Raw genomic sequence first — 15458 nt, forward strand, 5'->3', positions numbered from 1 at the left:
TACAATTCAACTTACATTCTTGAATTACAAGAAAAGACATGTAGTTTTGTAGTCTAATATCTTGAAATTGTTATCAAATTATAAAAAGTCAGCTGACTGATAGGCTGTAGTAATAATTAGTATAACAAATAAGTATTAAATATTTTTTTTTGTTCACAGATAAAACATTATTAATTCTTTTTCCCGCTTTATTTGATTGGTTGTTAAGGAAACAAAAAAAAAAAAGCATAATATAAAGCAATTTGAAAAAGTGAGTTCTAAATGGGAACTTACCAGGCACATTATTACATAAATTAAATTAAAATATAAAGATTTTGATGCTATATTGACTACTTTTTAGTTATTTTAGTTTTTTACAAAATTGGAGTTGAAACAAATAATCAGTATTGTTATATTATAGTAAGTTTTGTATTGTTATATTGAAGTAAGTTTTGTATTGTTATATTGTAGTAAGTTGTTATATTCTAGAGAGTTTTGTTTGTTTTATTTTATTGTTTTATTGTTATTGCTTTTTGTTATTTTATTTGAAGAGGCTCAGCATTAGAACAGATTGATATTCAACTTTTTTTGGAAAATGGATCTTGGACTAGTTGAGATAAATGCAATTTAATACTATTAAAAACATCATGAAAATTTTAGCTTTCCATTTTGCACCAATTTTCGAGGAAACAAAAATCGGACAGGGTCCTATATATGTGAAGAAAAAATTATTCAAAATATTGTCATCATGGGTCTTAAAAGATAAGAAATCCTATGCTGATTTCAAAAAAAATTGATTTATGGTTTAAAAAAGTTATTAAAAAAAGGTTTTTTAAAAATAAGCCAAAAAAAGTTGCTGTTTTCCATATTTTATATTAAAATCTCAAATAGGTGTTTTTTTTTAAAAATATTTTAAAGCCTAAAATATATATATTTTCTTAATTAAAATAAAGTTGAATTGAATTGAGTTCAGTATTTGATGGCAACTTTTAAAATCAGGCTGATACGCTTTAGATAAAGAATTACATTTTCTGTAAATCAGGACTTTAAATACTCAAAAAAGTGAATTTCCGCTTATTTTTTTTACCTATTTGTTTAATTTTTTGATTTAAGGAAGAGTTATTTATGCAACCGCATATTTGTTAACTGAGTTAATCTTAGGAGAAAATAAAATAAAATCGTTACTTTATATCATTTTAGGTTTAAAAAACCTTATTTGTTTTAGTAAACTTGTTTAATAAACCTTATCACAAAAATATAAAACATTATTATTTAATTGGATATAAAATTAAAATAAAAACATTTTTTCTTTTAAATATTATGCTAAAATCAATAAACTTTAAAAATGTTTTCTCTCAAAGCATTGTTTTTAACACCGTTTTTATTTGAAACTTTTTTAAAAACATTGTTTTTATACATTAAAATAGATGAAAAATTAGCTCTCCTCAAAAAACTAAGCAATTATACAAAAATTCCTTCAGAGTGATATTTTAACTTGCAGTAAAACACCCGTTTCCAATAGTCCAATAAGACAGTTTCAAAATCGACCTTCCCTACTCAGCACCAATACCTAGTTTACCCTGTCATATAAACATCATCGCCATTTATGCTTTACCCTGCGATTTACGCCTGCTCCATGCTGCAGTAAAAAAGGACTTCAAACAAACTGTCAAAACACTAATTTTACCCAAATTTGTAAAGACTTAGTATTTTTGAAAAAATATGAATTCAATTCCAAATACTATGACAAAATGAAAATAAAATAAATATATATACATATATAAAAATAAATAAAGAAAAATATATAGAATAAAATATAAATGAAATTTTTAACAAAAATAACAAAAAGCAATAGAATAAAATATAAATGATAGTATTAAATAATAAAAATTATTATCTTCTAATAGAAAACAACAAAATATTCAACTACAAATGTGATGCTGTTAAATAAAACTTTATTATAAACACAACAAGTTACTAAAATTGGTACCTATTGGATAAATAAAAGTCAATAAGATATAGAATATATAAAAAATTATAAAATACAACAAAACCATACAAAGTTTAATCTTGTCATAGATACCTAGATCAAATGTTGTTAATCACAAATCACAAAAAACAGATTTTGAATATAGAAAATATAGAAACAATGACAGTAGATGAAACCACTACAATGTCAAACGTCAAAAAACTACGTCAGGGCGAATATATATATATATATATATATATATATATATATATATATATATATATATATATATATATATGTATATATATATATATATATATATATATATATATATATATATATATATATATATATATATATATATATGTATGTATATATATATATATATAGCTAAAATAGTTAATTCTAATCTATTAGGCTATAATAGTTTAATAATAATGGAGAAAAAAATCAGGACATTAACTTAAAAAAATTAAGAAAAGTATTATAATAATGGAAAAAACATTTTTCCAAACAAGCTTCCAAGTTGAAATAAACATTAATTTAAAAATTGTGAATTTTCTTGATGTCACATTTAACCTCTCGGAAAATTCTTATTGGCCTTATAAAAAACCTAATGATGAATTATTGTATATATATATAAATATAAATATACTTTATGTAATTAAATGAATAAAAACAACTAAATAGCGAGACTCAAAGTTTCATGCCCGAAGGCAATCATCAGACGTGAATACAAACAAAAAATGTCAAAAAACCGTTTTAAAAACTTAAAAATAAATACCGTAGAACATAATATTGAGCACTGTCATACGAAGAGTTTTTATATTTTACACCGCAATACTAACCTCACTTATATTTGCTCCACAAAGTTGAGCACTCTACTCAAGTCGTCAAAACGATGGAAAAAATAAACTTGAATCACTCTACAAAAAATATACCAATACCAACAGAAAGAGACTTTAAATTAAAATTAATAAACAAGACAGAGTTACTCTAAAAAAGAAGAGATGGAAAGCATTATTTTTTATTAATAATGATCCAACAAACAAAGACGATCTAAGTTATACAAACTACGGTATTAAATCTGCAATGTGTCCGCCGCAAATAAAAGAAATGTCTTTATTTGAAAGAGACCTTATTAAACTAATTAAAGCAATAAAGTTCCGTGATGTAAGTAACACCTTTCAAAACAATATGAAAAAAGATATTAAAGCTATTCGTTTATCAGACAAAACCCTAATACAAGCTGACAAAACATCCAATATGTACAAACTATCAAAAGAGCAATATAACAAACTTTTAACAAATGCTATCACCACCACATACAAAAAGGCTAACCCAAAATTGAAAGATCAAATCATTAAAGAAGGAAAAAATGTTTTATCCAACCACGAGGTATACCGAAAAATTGAAGTAAACGGATCGTCTGAATGTTTCTTCACTTTAAAAGATCACAAAGAAAACTTTGATAACAACTCATCTGCACGTCTTTTGAACCCTTCAAAAAATGAGGTAGGAAGAATTACTAAGATAATATTATCTAAAATTAATTGTGAACTTAAAAGTAAGCTTTATTTAAATCAATGGCAAAGTACAAAAAATGTAATCGATTGGTTTAAAAAAATCGGCAGTAAACATTTACACAAGTTTCTAGTTTTTGATGTAAACGATTTTTATCCATCAATAAACCAAAACACTTTAAACAATGCTTTGATTTTTGCTGAACATCATGTCATTATAAAAAGCAAAGATAAAGCATTAATAAAACATGCAAGAAAATCCCTAATTTTCAATAACGAGACGGCGTGGATCAAAAAAAGAGGAGGATTGTTCGATGTCACAATGGAGGCATTTGATGGTGCTGAAGTGTGCGAGCTAGTGGGAATTTTTTTACTATTTCAAATTTCACAGCATTATAATAAGGAAGATTTCGGATTATATCGTGATGATGGCCTCGCCGTATTTAAAAACAAAAACGGTCAGCAAATGGAAAAAATTAAAAAACATTTAACAAGTATCTTTAAAAGTAACGATCTTCTCATCACCATCCAAGCTAATATAAAAATTGTAAACTATCTTGATGTTACGTTAAATCTAGATAACAACTCATTCCAACCTTACTGCAAACCTGACAACCAACTAAGGTATATCCACACTAACTCTAACCACCCTCCGAGCATAATTAAAGCAATCCCTCGCAATATCGAACAAATATTATCTTCCATGTCATTAAACAAAACTACTTTCATGAATTCTACTCCACAATATGAAGAAGCTCTTAAAAAATCAGGACATAAGCTAAAGCTTATCTACCAACCACAACAAATCCAAGCACAAAAAAAACATCGCAATCGAAATATAATTTGGTACAACCCTCCGTACAGTGTAAATGTCCAAACAAAAATAGGTAACCGTTTTCTGGCTCTTATAGATTTTCATTTTCCACCAGGCCACAAGCTTTATAAAATATTTAATCGAAATTCTATCAAGATTAGTTACAGCTGCATGCCTAACCTGAAATCAATAATCAACTCACACAATCATAAAATATTGCACAACAACAAGCAAATAGAAACCAAGCAATGCAACTGTGTAAATAAATCAATTTACCTCACTTACCAATTTACTGGTTAGATCCCCACCACGTCCCTGGTAGTACCGCGCTCAACTTGTTTCTCCGCGCAGCGGCCTTGTTCGTCAAGGTTCGTGTTTCGGAGTTATAGAGTTGAGAGAGGGTTATAACCACAATTAAGTAGCCTCCTCATCAGTGGCCTTCTGGGCCTTGGGAAGGTGAAATAACAAAAAAAAAAAAAAAAAAAAATATTGAGCACTGTCATACGAACAAGAGTTTTTGTTCGTATGACAGTGAGGTTAGTATTACACCGCAATACTAACCTCACTTATATATAAATATATATATATATACATATATATATATATATATATATATATATATATATTTATATATATATATATATTTATATATATATATATATATTTATATATATATATATATTTATATATATATATATTTATATATATATATTTATATATATATATTTATATATATATATATATATATATAAATATATATATATATATATATATATATATATATATATATATATATATATATATATATATATATATATATATATACATAAATATGTGTGCATAAAAAATGACAACCTAAAAACTAACATATTTACATATATACACACATGCATACTAGGGTAATAACTATTATCATTACTTTTCGTTATGAAACTGAAACCCTTTACATTAGAGGAACAATTGTAGGTAGATGACAGTAGCAACATCAATTTTTAAAAAAATTGAAAAAAGTTCCCCCACTTATTTTTTTTGTGCACACATCGTACAGTTTGACTATCAGTTTTAATTTTTATATGACGTTCGATACTGCTTTTAAGCACATTCCAGTCAGCTGTTTCCATTTGTTTATAAACAAGACATTTACATATGGTTGTTAGTTTAGTAGTTTGTTAATAGATGTTGTTTTTTATCATTGTTTTGATCCCAGCTATACTGTGTGAAGTGTGAACTCGTTTGAATATTTTTGTTTTCAGTGCAAGATTGTCAATAAGATGTCTTATAGAAATTTCAGCAACAGAGTAAAGTCAAACAGGTATATTTGGATGAAGAATCTGCCCTCCTTTTCTAAACAGAAAAGGGATCCAAGTATTCCATCTGTTGAAAAGCTAACCAATCACACAAACCGTCAAATTCTTGGAAACTTCACTTTTCTGTTCAACAGCGAAAAACGGCGACTGGATCGAATCAAAATTATGATTATATATATAGAATTGCTCTTGAGGGAAATTCTAGACTTTCCACTATTATCCAGTGCACTCATCAGAAAGAAGCTCAATAGTCTGATTGATTTATATGACAAAAACAGAAAGAAATTGTCTGATAAATTCACTGCAACACTTTCTCAGTTATTTAATGTCACTAACGTTAATGGAGAATGGAAAAGCACGGATAAAGAACTCTACCAGAGGCAAGTTAAGAGTGAAGGAAAGATTGGTTATTCAATGGTCAAACAAGCACCTTTGGAATCAATCCACCCAAGATACAAATCCGACTATCAACAACTCAACCTCAAGCCAGCTCTTCTCAATCCCAACCCACACAAACACTTGAAAGTGACTCAGAATCTTCGGATTCTGAAGCTTCTGATTCTTCACCCGAGTCGCCAACCTCTTCTTCCACGTCATCTTCTCCTGAATGCAAACCAAAATACCAAAGATCAAGCACTACAACAGCGAGTTTACTAGTACTGAAAAACAACATTTCTACACATAAAGCACATAACATTCTTGCAACCATTGATGAACATGGTCATGATGTGCCGTTTCCGAGTCAGGCGGGTGTCTGGAAACGAGTAATCTCTGAAGCACAGAAAATGAAAACCAAAATTGTTCAAAAAATTCAAAGCAAAGATCCCTATTGTCTCCAGTTTGATGGTAAAAGAATGCAAGGGGAAGAGTATCAAGTTGTTCTGCTGAAAAATTTGATAACCGAAATCAAACTCGGTATTCTTAAATGTGAGAGTGGTTCTGCCGCGACCATTCACAAGGAACTACATCAGCTAATTGATGAATACGATGCTTGGGAAAATATTTGCATGATAATCTGAGACACGACTGCAGTAAAAACTGGTCGTTTACACGGGATTGTAAAGCTCATACAGGATGATGTCTTGAGCAAGTGCTTTCAGAAGCCACAATATATTGGTTGTCAGCACCATGTGCTCGACCTCCTTCTGAAGCCTGTCATGGGTTTTCTTATTCAAGAGCCAACGACCAAACCAGAACTCAACTATTTCTTAATTAAAAAATTAACAGAAAACTATGTGTCTCTTCAGGCTGGTTACCACCTCGTTGCGACATATGATGTTAACACAGGCGAGAACCCTGGGTGGCGAGATTATTTTAAGTTCTTATATGAACTATGTCAGGCATATCGTCATTACAAAACAACTTTATGTTGGCCTAGAATCAGCTGGAAGAAACTCCCAAATTTACACAAGGAAAGATGGAACTCATGTGCGATATATGCTATTATAGGAGTATTTCTGATACCAGAGTGGCGCAGTATCCTTGCTCCAGCATGCGACTTCATCTGCTACGAATGGGCAAATGCTTGGTTCCATTGGCAACACTACAATGAAGCGTCTTTCAATGAACTGTTTACCTCACTCATGAAGATAAAATGCAAGAAACCAGTTAAGTGTTTGGAGACGCATTGGTCAGTCGAAGAGTCATTAATTGACATTCCCAGATCTAACCAAATTGCTGAACATGCTGTAAAACTGATGGAGGAACTTCATGCGAAATCAAGAAAAATTGAATTTTTGAACCTGAAGTTCATAGCAAAAACTATTTTTTAAACATTTCTTGTACATTTTGGACAAATTGCTAACTGTTCTGTATCTTATTTGTTAATAAAAGTTGCTTAGTTATTACTATTACTCTTTTGAATAAAGCAAAAAACACATATCATTTTAAAAAAAAAAAAATTTTTTTCACTTTTTTTTTCCGAAGAGAGGGGGGGGGGGGGGGAAATTTTTTAAAAATAATCAGAAATGCAATTTATATTCTTCAATTACTCATAAACTTTTCTCGATTGCAAGTGGTTTCATAAAAATTTTTTTTTTGTTATCACACTAATGCATACCTACACAGTCTTTCACAGGAAGACGTGTGTTCGCACGTCATTATATGACCAGGCGAATCACATTTTGCTTTGACGATTTGACCGTGGCTATTTCAAAAAACATTTTAAAAATGCGCTGAATGAAAAATATTTTGAATTATACCTTAAGTGAAATAAATTACATTAAAACTTCTTAACAAACATTTTTATATTAGCGAAACGCTTTTAAATAAAGTAACAATTTACTGATAATGGTTTTTTTTTTAAAGTATAATTGGCAGTATATAGTTTTTTAATTTATAATATATAAATTGTTTAAGTGTGCATTTTTTTATAATAAACATTAAAAATAAAAAAATTGTTTTGTTTTTATAAACGATGACATTCTACGACAACAAAAGTCTTTTTAACGAATTTTGATATAAGAATAATTAAAATTAATACATTTAAAAAGATAAACAAAATTTCTTTGAAAAAAAAAAATGTTTTTGAGAGCTGTTACAATTAAATAAGTTTTTTAAATGCTTGTATATTTTCAAAACGCTTTTTAATGAAGTAACAAAACACTTCTAATGAATTTTTATAATAAGTATTAAATAACTGTTGTTTTTTTTACTTATATAATTATGTATTTTTTATGATAAATGTAAATCATTTTAAACATACTTAAAAAAAAAAAAGTTCAAATGTTAAAACAAAGAACGAAATAGCTTTTTAATGCGTAAATTAAATAAACTAAGCATTTTAGTTTGATGAGTTTTTTTTTAGTTAAGTTATATTTATATATATTTAATTTTTTTTTTTTTTTGCGTGTTTTTTCTTCATTTTTTAATGTTTTTTTTAGATAAGTTTAGGTAAGTTTTTGTAGCGCATTTTTAAATTTTGAAAATATAGCTGTGGTCAAGTCATCAAAACTATGTATGTTTTTTCGTGGTCATATAATTGTGTGCGATCTCACGTCTTCCTGTGAAACACTGGTACATATATATATTAGGGTGACAAAAAAAAAAAAAGTGTTCAAAATCGGACTCTCAACCCTTTATTGTGTTCCTTTTAACTAAAAAATAAACTGTGCAGAAAATTATTATGATATTTTGATATCAGGGGTTGCTCAATGAACTTGATATTATCAAATTCAAGGGTCAATGGAAAATAAATACGAATGTATTTTAATTTTATTTAGATGCAAAGTTTTAATTTTTTTGTTCAAATTTAATGTTTATTTTAATCAGATTTTGATACAAGTTGTTCACTTGTTTTCGCTTGTTGATTGTTCACTTGTTTTCATTTATGCCTTCACAATTGTGAACTTTTGCATATCTGGAATTTGACGTCGATGTTCTTCAACAGTTTGTAAAACATATTGCAATTGAGTATTATCTAATGTCAAGATTTTTATGTAATCTGAAACAAGTTTCACCCCTCTTTCGGCTGTGTCATTCACAACTTTCATAGAATTAACAATTTTGTATGCTTCCTGGTATTCAGTTACTTTACTCCATGTATCTTGGCAATGATCCTTCATAAATGTCCAATTTATTCCAAGCACTTTAAAAACAATTTGATCCATTTGTTACAAAGTCATCTAAGTTCATATTTACAATTGTATCCATTAATCCTTTACCTTCAAGCCTTTTTACCTTTTTTTTTTAGCTGACTTTTCAAGTGCAATCAACATTTTTTCTTTAGTTTGGTTATCAGCATCATTGCTAAAAAAAGAGACTCACAAGTTCTTCAGTTAAATACATAAATGCCCTGCAATGGCTTTTATGACAGATTCAGCAACTTCTTTGTCAAACATTTTGAAATTATCCAACTTCTCAATCAGTGTAAGGTCATTGTGAGGAGCAGATAAAGAGATAGGTGTTCCATGTAAATCAAAATTGAAAACATTGAAAATCATCAAAGATTCTTATCTTTATTCTTTGTTAAATGAAATTGATGTTGAAACAAGTATATTTTAATAGTGTAGAGTGCTTTTACCATTTGTATTGCTTGGTGCATAGCACCAGGAGTATGAAAGGTTATTCCGCCTTGACCTGGAGGAGTTTTTCCTAAAAAAATTATCAACAGTTGCAAAAATGCTTTGTAATTATCATGAGGTTGTTTTGTTCCTAGAAGCATATTTACAGCAAATTCTATTACTGATGTTACAAGCGAACCATAGACTTTCAGATCTGCATCAGTTAAGAGCCAAGATTCAGAATCGAATTTACTCCGCTGATCACGAAATCATAGAAACAACTTGACCTCTGGACCAGAAGATGCTCCAAAGCAAGTTTTGTAAGCATGGAATAAAATCACTTCATGAACATGTTGTCGATAGGCTATGTATAATAAAGACTTTCCAATTAATTTTTCCAGCAAGGTACAAGCACCTGAATGTACACCTGTGTAGTTTGAAATATTATCAAAACAGAGTCCCACAATTTTGTCATATGAAATGTTCTGATCTTTTAAAGCTTGTTCTGTTGTATAACTCAGTTGTTCACCGGTGCATATTTCAGTTTTGGGACTGACAACAGTTTTTCTACATCATATCCTGTCACTAATCTATATTAGTGACAGGAAATCCATGGTGGCAGTGGCAGTCGATCCATTTCATCTCTGCTGTTCAAGTCAGGTAACAATTTTCTGTCCCAATGAACAGTTAATGAAACTTGTGGCTTGAATTCTAAAATGATTCTTAATAGATGCACATCGAAGAGATTCATATGATGTTGAAACATGTTTAATATTGGCACCTAACCCTTGACAAATTGTAGACAAAACCAAGGAGCCAGAATGATTTGGAATTTTCAAACGATCAAGAGCAGAACATCATGCTGAAGTACTCACTTTCTTTTTATTTGTTTCTTCTTTTTCAGTTTTTTTGCTATTGATGGAACAAAGTCATCTACCTCATTATCAGTACCCTGAGAGGAGTCTTATTCTGTCAAAACTGGGTCTGTGACTGTTGAACACATTTTTTTTTATTTTCAATTCACCTCTTTTGTTTCTCTTTCTTTGCTTACTTTTTTTCTGTCTAAAATACACTGTTCTTGTTTGAACAATTTACAATTAACTGAGCTCATGTAGCCTTTTCTTCCTTCTCTTTGTATTTTAAGAAACGTCTTGTCTTCTTCTATTGTGATTAATTTTAAAGCATCTTCATGAGCAATATCAAACAGTTCTTTGATTTCTTGAGAAAACGTTTCTTCATTTTTATCATTCTTTTTCATCTTTCCATATTTCTCAACAAGTTTTTCAACATGATAACGTTGCTTTGTCGGATCTCTAGCTCTTTGCCAAAAGTCTAGAACCAGATCTGTTGCAAGACCTGCACTTTTTCTTAAATTGTTGTTATTTAAAAAAAAAAAATAAGTTTGCAAAACTTGCCTTTTAGATGGCAACTTTTGTCCTGTGATCACAGCTGTAGCTTGACCAACACTCCGTACTTCATTTTGACTTCTAGTCTCCATTATAATTTGACTTCAAAAATATCTATCGAACTATATGTTTTTAAAATGTATTTTCATTCAAGACAATGAACTCATTTGGAATTACAGGATGATACACTAATTTTGGCAGTAGTACAATACTGATGCAATAACTTAAGTGGATGATGAAGTATTACAGTGGGTTTTGTGAGTTCCGGCCAACTTATTTTATTTTTAACTTATTAATTTTCTAAAAAAAATAACAAAGTGTATTATGCATAATGACTCATAAGGTTAGGAAATAATAAAATGTTGATAATATTCTCAACATAATTAGTAGAATAGATATGATAAGTGATGAGAAATATGAAATATTGTGTGTTCGAGCAATCTTGCCAAATTAAAAAACTGGCTGAGCAACCCCTTAACATTAACATATTCCATCAAAATTTTCCCAATATCATTTTTTTATAAAATGGATCCATATAAAGGGTTAAGGGCATAGAAAAATTTTTTTTCAATGCATTTATTTGTCACCCTAATATACATCCATATACCCATACATATATATTTTTATGTATGTACATGCACATACCAATTGAATGTTTAAACCATATCTAGCTAACCCAAATTTTTCCTTGAAAACAGCAATTATGTTTGTTACCATAGTTCTGTTGCATACTGTAGTTAGTACTGTTGTTACTATAGTTCTGTACACACAAAGAATAAGTAAGGTAATACACATAAAAGTATCACATAAAATATAAAGGATGAGATCAAACAAAGAAATTTAATTAAGACAGTTTAAAATATTATAAAGTTTAAGTTTTGCCAAAGGATGTTTGAGACTATTTATGCATAAGGGTTAAACAAAGATTTATTTTAAGAAGAAAAAGCTTATACAGAAATCATAGTCAACAGTAAATTTATCATTAAAAGTTTATTGTTTTGCATTGTTATATTGTAGTAATTTTTATATTGTTATATTGTAGTAAGTTTTGTATGTTTATATTGTAGTAAGTGTTGTATTGTTTTATTCTAAAAAGTAGGTTTTGTATTGTTTTATTGTTATTGATTAGAGGGTTGAATTCTCTTGAGTGGCTTAAATAGTAAGGGCTAAAAAGACCAGTTCTGTCTAGCAGAACTAGTCTTTTTAGCCCGACCTAATTTAAAATATCTAAGCCAATCAAGAGAATTCAATATATATGTGCTCAAAAAAAAAAAGTATGTTTAGATAGTGGCTTAATGCATATGACATTTTTAAAATAGTGTGCAAAAATAGATGACGGATACCTATGTTTAATTTTTTCACCAGTTGTTATTTTAATATATAAAAGACACTAGGTCTTTTATATATTAAAATAGTAGCATGGTATTTAATGTCCATCCCTTTAATTTAATTCTTTTAAAAGTCATTTAAAAAATGTATGAAATATAATTAAGTCAGGCTACAGAAAAAAAAGACAAATATATATATGAATATATATGGTTTTGTCAAAACTTTTGGAATTTCTTAAATTAGATGTCTATCCCTTGTTCTTATAATTTATGATATAAGACATGTTATCATTGTAAAAATATAGCAATCCTGTTTTTAGTTTTTTATTTTGTTTAGGATCTTCTTGGTTATTTAAATGGAGAAAAAGGTACATTTATATTGCATATTTAATATATATTTGGCGCACACATTTTACTTCAAATATATTTTTAAAATATTATATTTCCAATATTGCTGTTCCAATGTAATACTTTTATATTATATTTTTATAAATTCAGAGTATTTCTACAAAATGATATGCTTTGATTGTGTTTTACATTCTATTTGTTATATTATGTAAACAAGAATGATAGAGTTCTTACATAGGGATAGAATGATAGGTTTTTACCCATTATATGGTTGACTACTTACAATCTACTTTATATGCTGCAATATGCAATAGTAATGTATAATGATGTATAAGGCAGTAAAGTTTTTATTCCTTCTTGTTGCTTTTAAGTCAAGCCTCGCTCTACCCTAAGGTTTTCATTTTCTTGTGCAGCTGTTGCTTTTAATTGTAATAATCTTGTATTTATTTATTGTCAACGGCTGCCTGAAATGATAAAAATTACTGTTTGGACCTACCAAAATGAATTCTTGCCAGTCAAGGTTACCCAGTTAAAAAAAAGTTTTTAAAATCAAGTTTTTACAAACAACCAGGATGTATTCTGAAAATACTAAATGTTCATTACATCTAAAATATTTTAGACAGAAATATTTTGAAAAAGCATCTTTAATATTTTTATTGAAATAAGATGAATAGTTGCCACCTATATACTCTATTAAAGTTCTTATTTTATTATTTTTTTTGCTATTAATTAAAAACATTCTATGAAATGTTTTTTTTTCCTTTTTAAATTTTTTCATTATTTTTTTTTTATTAAATCTTTTTAAAAAACATTTTTTTAATGGAGTTATAAAAAAAAAACGATTAGCATTAGTAATTTTTATTGTGGCATTTTATAAAAGTCCTGATCTTCTAGTATTAAATATTTGATTTCATTGATTTAAATTTTTAATTTTAAATAAAAATAAACTACTGCACTACATTAAACATCATATCATCATCACATCATAATTTGTATGGTATTGTACTTTGCATCATACTTCATATCATCATCGCGTGCTAATATTTCATATTATCTACAGCTACATTTGGTTTCTATTTAAAATAATGATCACTCGAACATGGTAATAAAATTGAAAAATTAAAATATCTTTGTGCATTGTAAATTATTAAGCGGTAATAAATTACATAAATCTTTTGAAATTAAATTTTTCTTATGCTTAATTATTAATTTTATAAAAATGTAATTATATTATATAAAAAATTTAAAATTAATAGTAAAATGTACTAAAATATTAAACATCAAAAATTACTTTGATTTTATCAAACCTTTTTTAATTAAAACTCCATTTTTAATCACATGAGCTAAATTAAACTAACGTTATTTCAAACTGTTAATTGAAATCCACTTTTAGACATCCAACATCCTTTTTTTCGTTTTCATTATTTTAATTCATCTCGTGCTAATGACATTGTTCTTGTGCTCATGATTCCTGTCATTTTCTTACTAAAGTCTTTGAATCTAAACTTCTAATATCTCGAGTTGAGACAACTTTCTGACAATCAGTATGAATTTCATCTTCTTGTTCTACTGGTTAACCTGGTTATAACAGAAAAGTTCTATTGTGCATGAGATGAGGTAAGGACTATTGCTCTTGGCATGTTTTACTTATTCAATATTCTTGAGCTTTATAATTCTTGTTATTTTCTTAAAAGTTTTGCTTGTTTTATCTTAAAGTATTTATTACATTAGTTGTAATGATATATCATTATATTATTTGTCATCATATTATTTGTCAATAGATAAGTTTTAAAATTTTTAAATTTAATTCATACTTTTTATATAGAAATTATTTTTATAATAGTTTCCTCTACGATATGAAATATTTTTAGCTTTGATATTAAAAAACTATTTTATAATATGATATCCTTTACTACTCAAACCAGGCGGTGAAATGTGAAATGAGTCATAAATTAAATTACTATTATCTACAAACAATTGATCAAGTATATTTGTTAGCTCTTTTTTGTTGATTTAAAATATTCAGTACGCATTACTCAAAAAAACATTTAAACATACTACTATAAGATTCTGCAATATTGTTTTTCCATACTAAGGTGTTACACTGTCACTTGTTATCATTATACCAATGAAATGATTTAAGATATTTATAGAATTTTTTTTATCCCTAATAGAATTTATAATATTTTTATTAGTTTTACTAGATGAGTTTTTGTGAATAATTCTTAGTGGATGATAATTTTAACTAATTAAAATTTTTTCTTGACAAATGTTTTAAGGCCAGTGTACCAGGTACTTGATTCTTAGACTGAAAGTCAATGACTATAATTTTTTACTCAATGCATGTCCATATCTGTTTAGTGACATTAGAATTAGGTTTAATAATACTGATTTCATATAATTTTAATTTGATTTTATTGAACTATTAACATACATATGATTTTAATAAACTATTAAGATATATAGGATTTTAATGAAATGTTAGCACAACACCACTCTTATTTTCACTATTCAATCTGTTATTTCTATATATTACATAGTCGTCAATATTTCTATATATTACATAGTCGTCAATATTTCTATATATTACATAGTCGTCAATATTTCTATATATTAGATTGTCGTCAATATTTCTATATATTGCATAGTCATCAGTATTTCTATATATTACATAGTCGCCAATATTAACATCTGGTTTAATGAGTATAGCTCATTTCAGAGCAGGAAAAAAATCTTGTATCATTGTGAAAAAAATCCTGTATCATTGTGAAAAAAATCAATAT

General features: G+C 27.7%; 1 protein-coding gene across 1 annotated transcript in view; it reads left to right on the forward strand.

Annotated features, from left to right (window-relative positions):
* Window positions 1-15458, forward strand: part of LOC100205504 (parafibromin) — a 166111-nt gene that overhangs the window by 21517 nt on the left and 129136 nt on the right. The window contains exon 4 of the mRNA XM_065790991.1: window positions 12665-12695. Coding sequence (XP_065647063.1) covers window positions 12665-12695 — 31 coding nt within the window. The remainder of the gene's footprint in view (window positions 1-12664; window positions 12696-15458) is intronic.

Source organism: Hydra vulgaris, chromosome 02 (genome assembly GCF_038396675.1).
Source record: "Hydra vulgaris chromosome 02, alternate assembly HydraT2T_AEP".
Lineage (NCBI taxonomy): Eukaryota > Metazoa > Cnidaria > Hydrozoa > Anthoathecata > Hydridae > Hydra > Hydra vulgaris.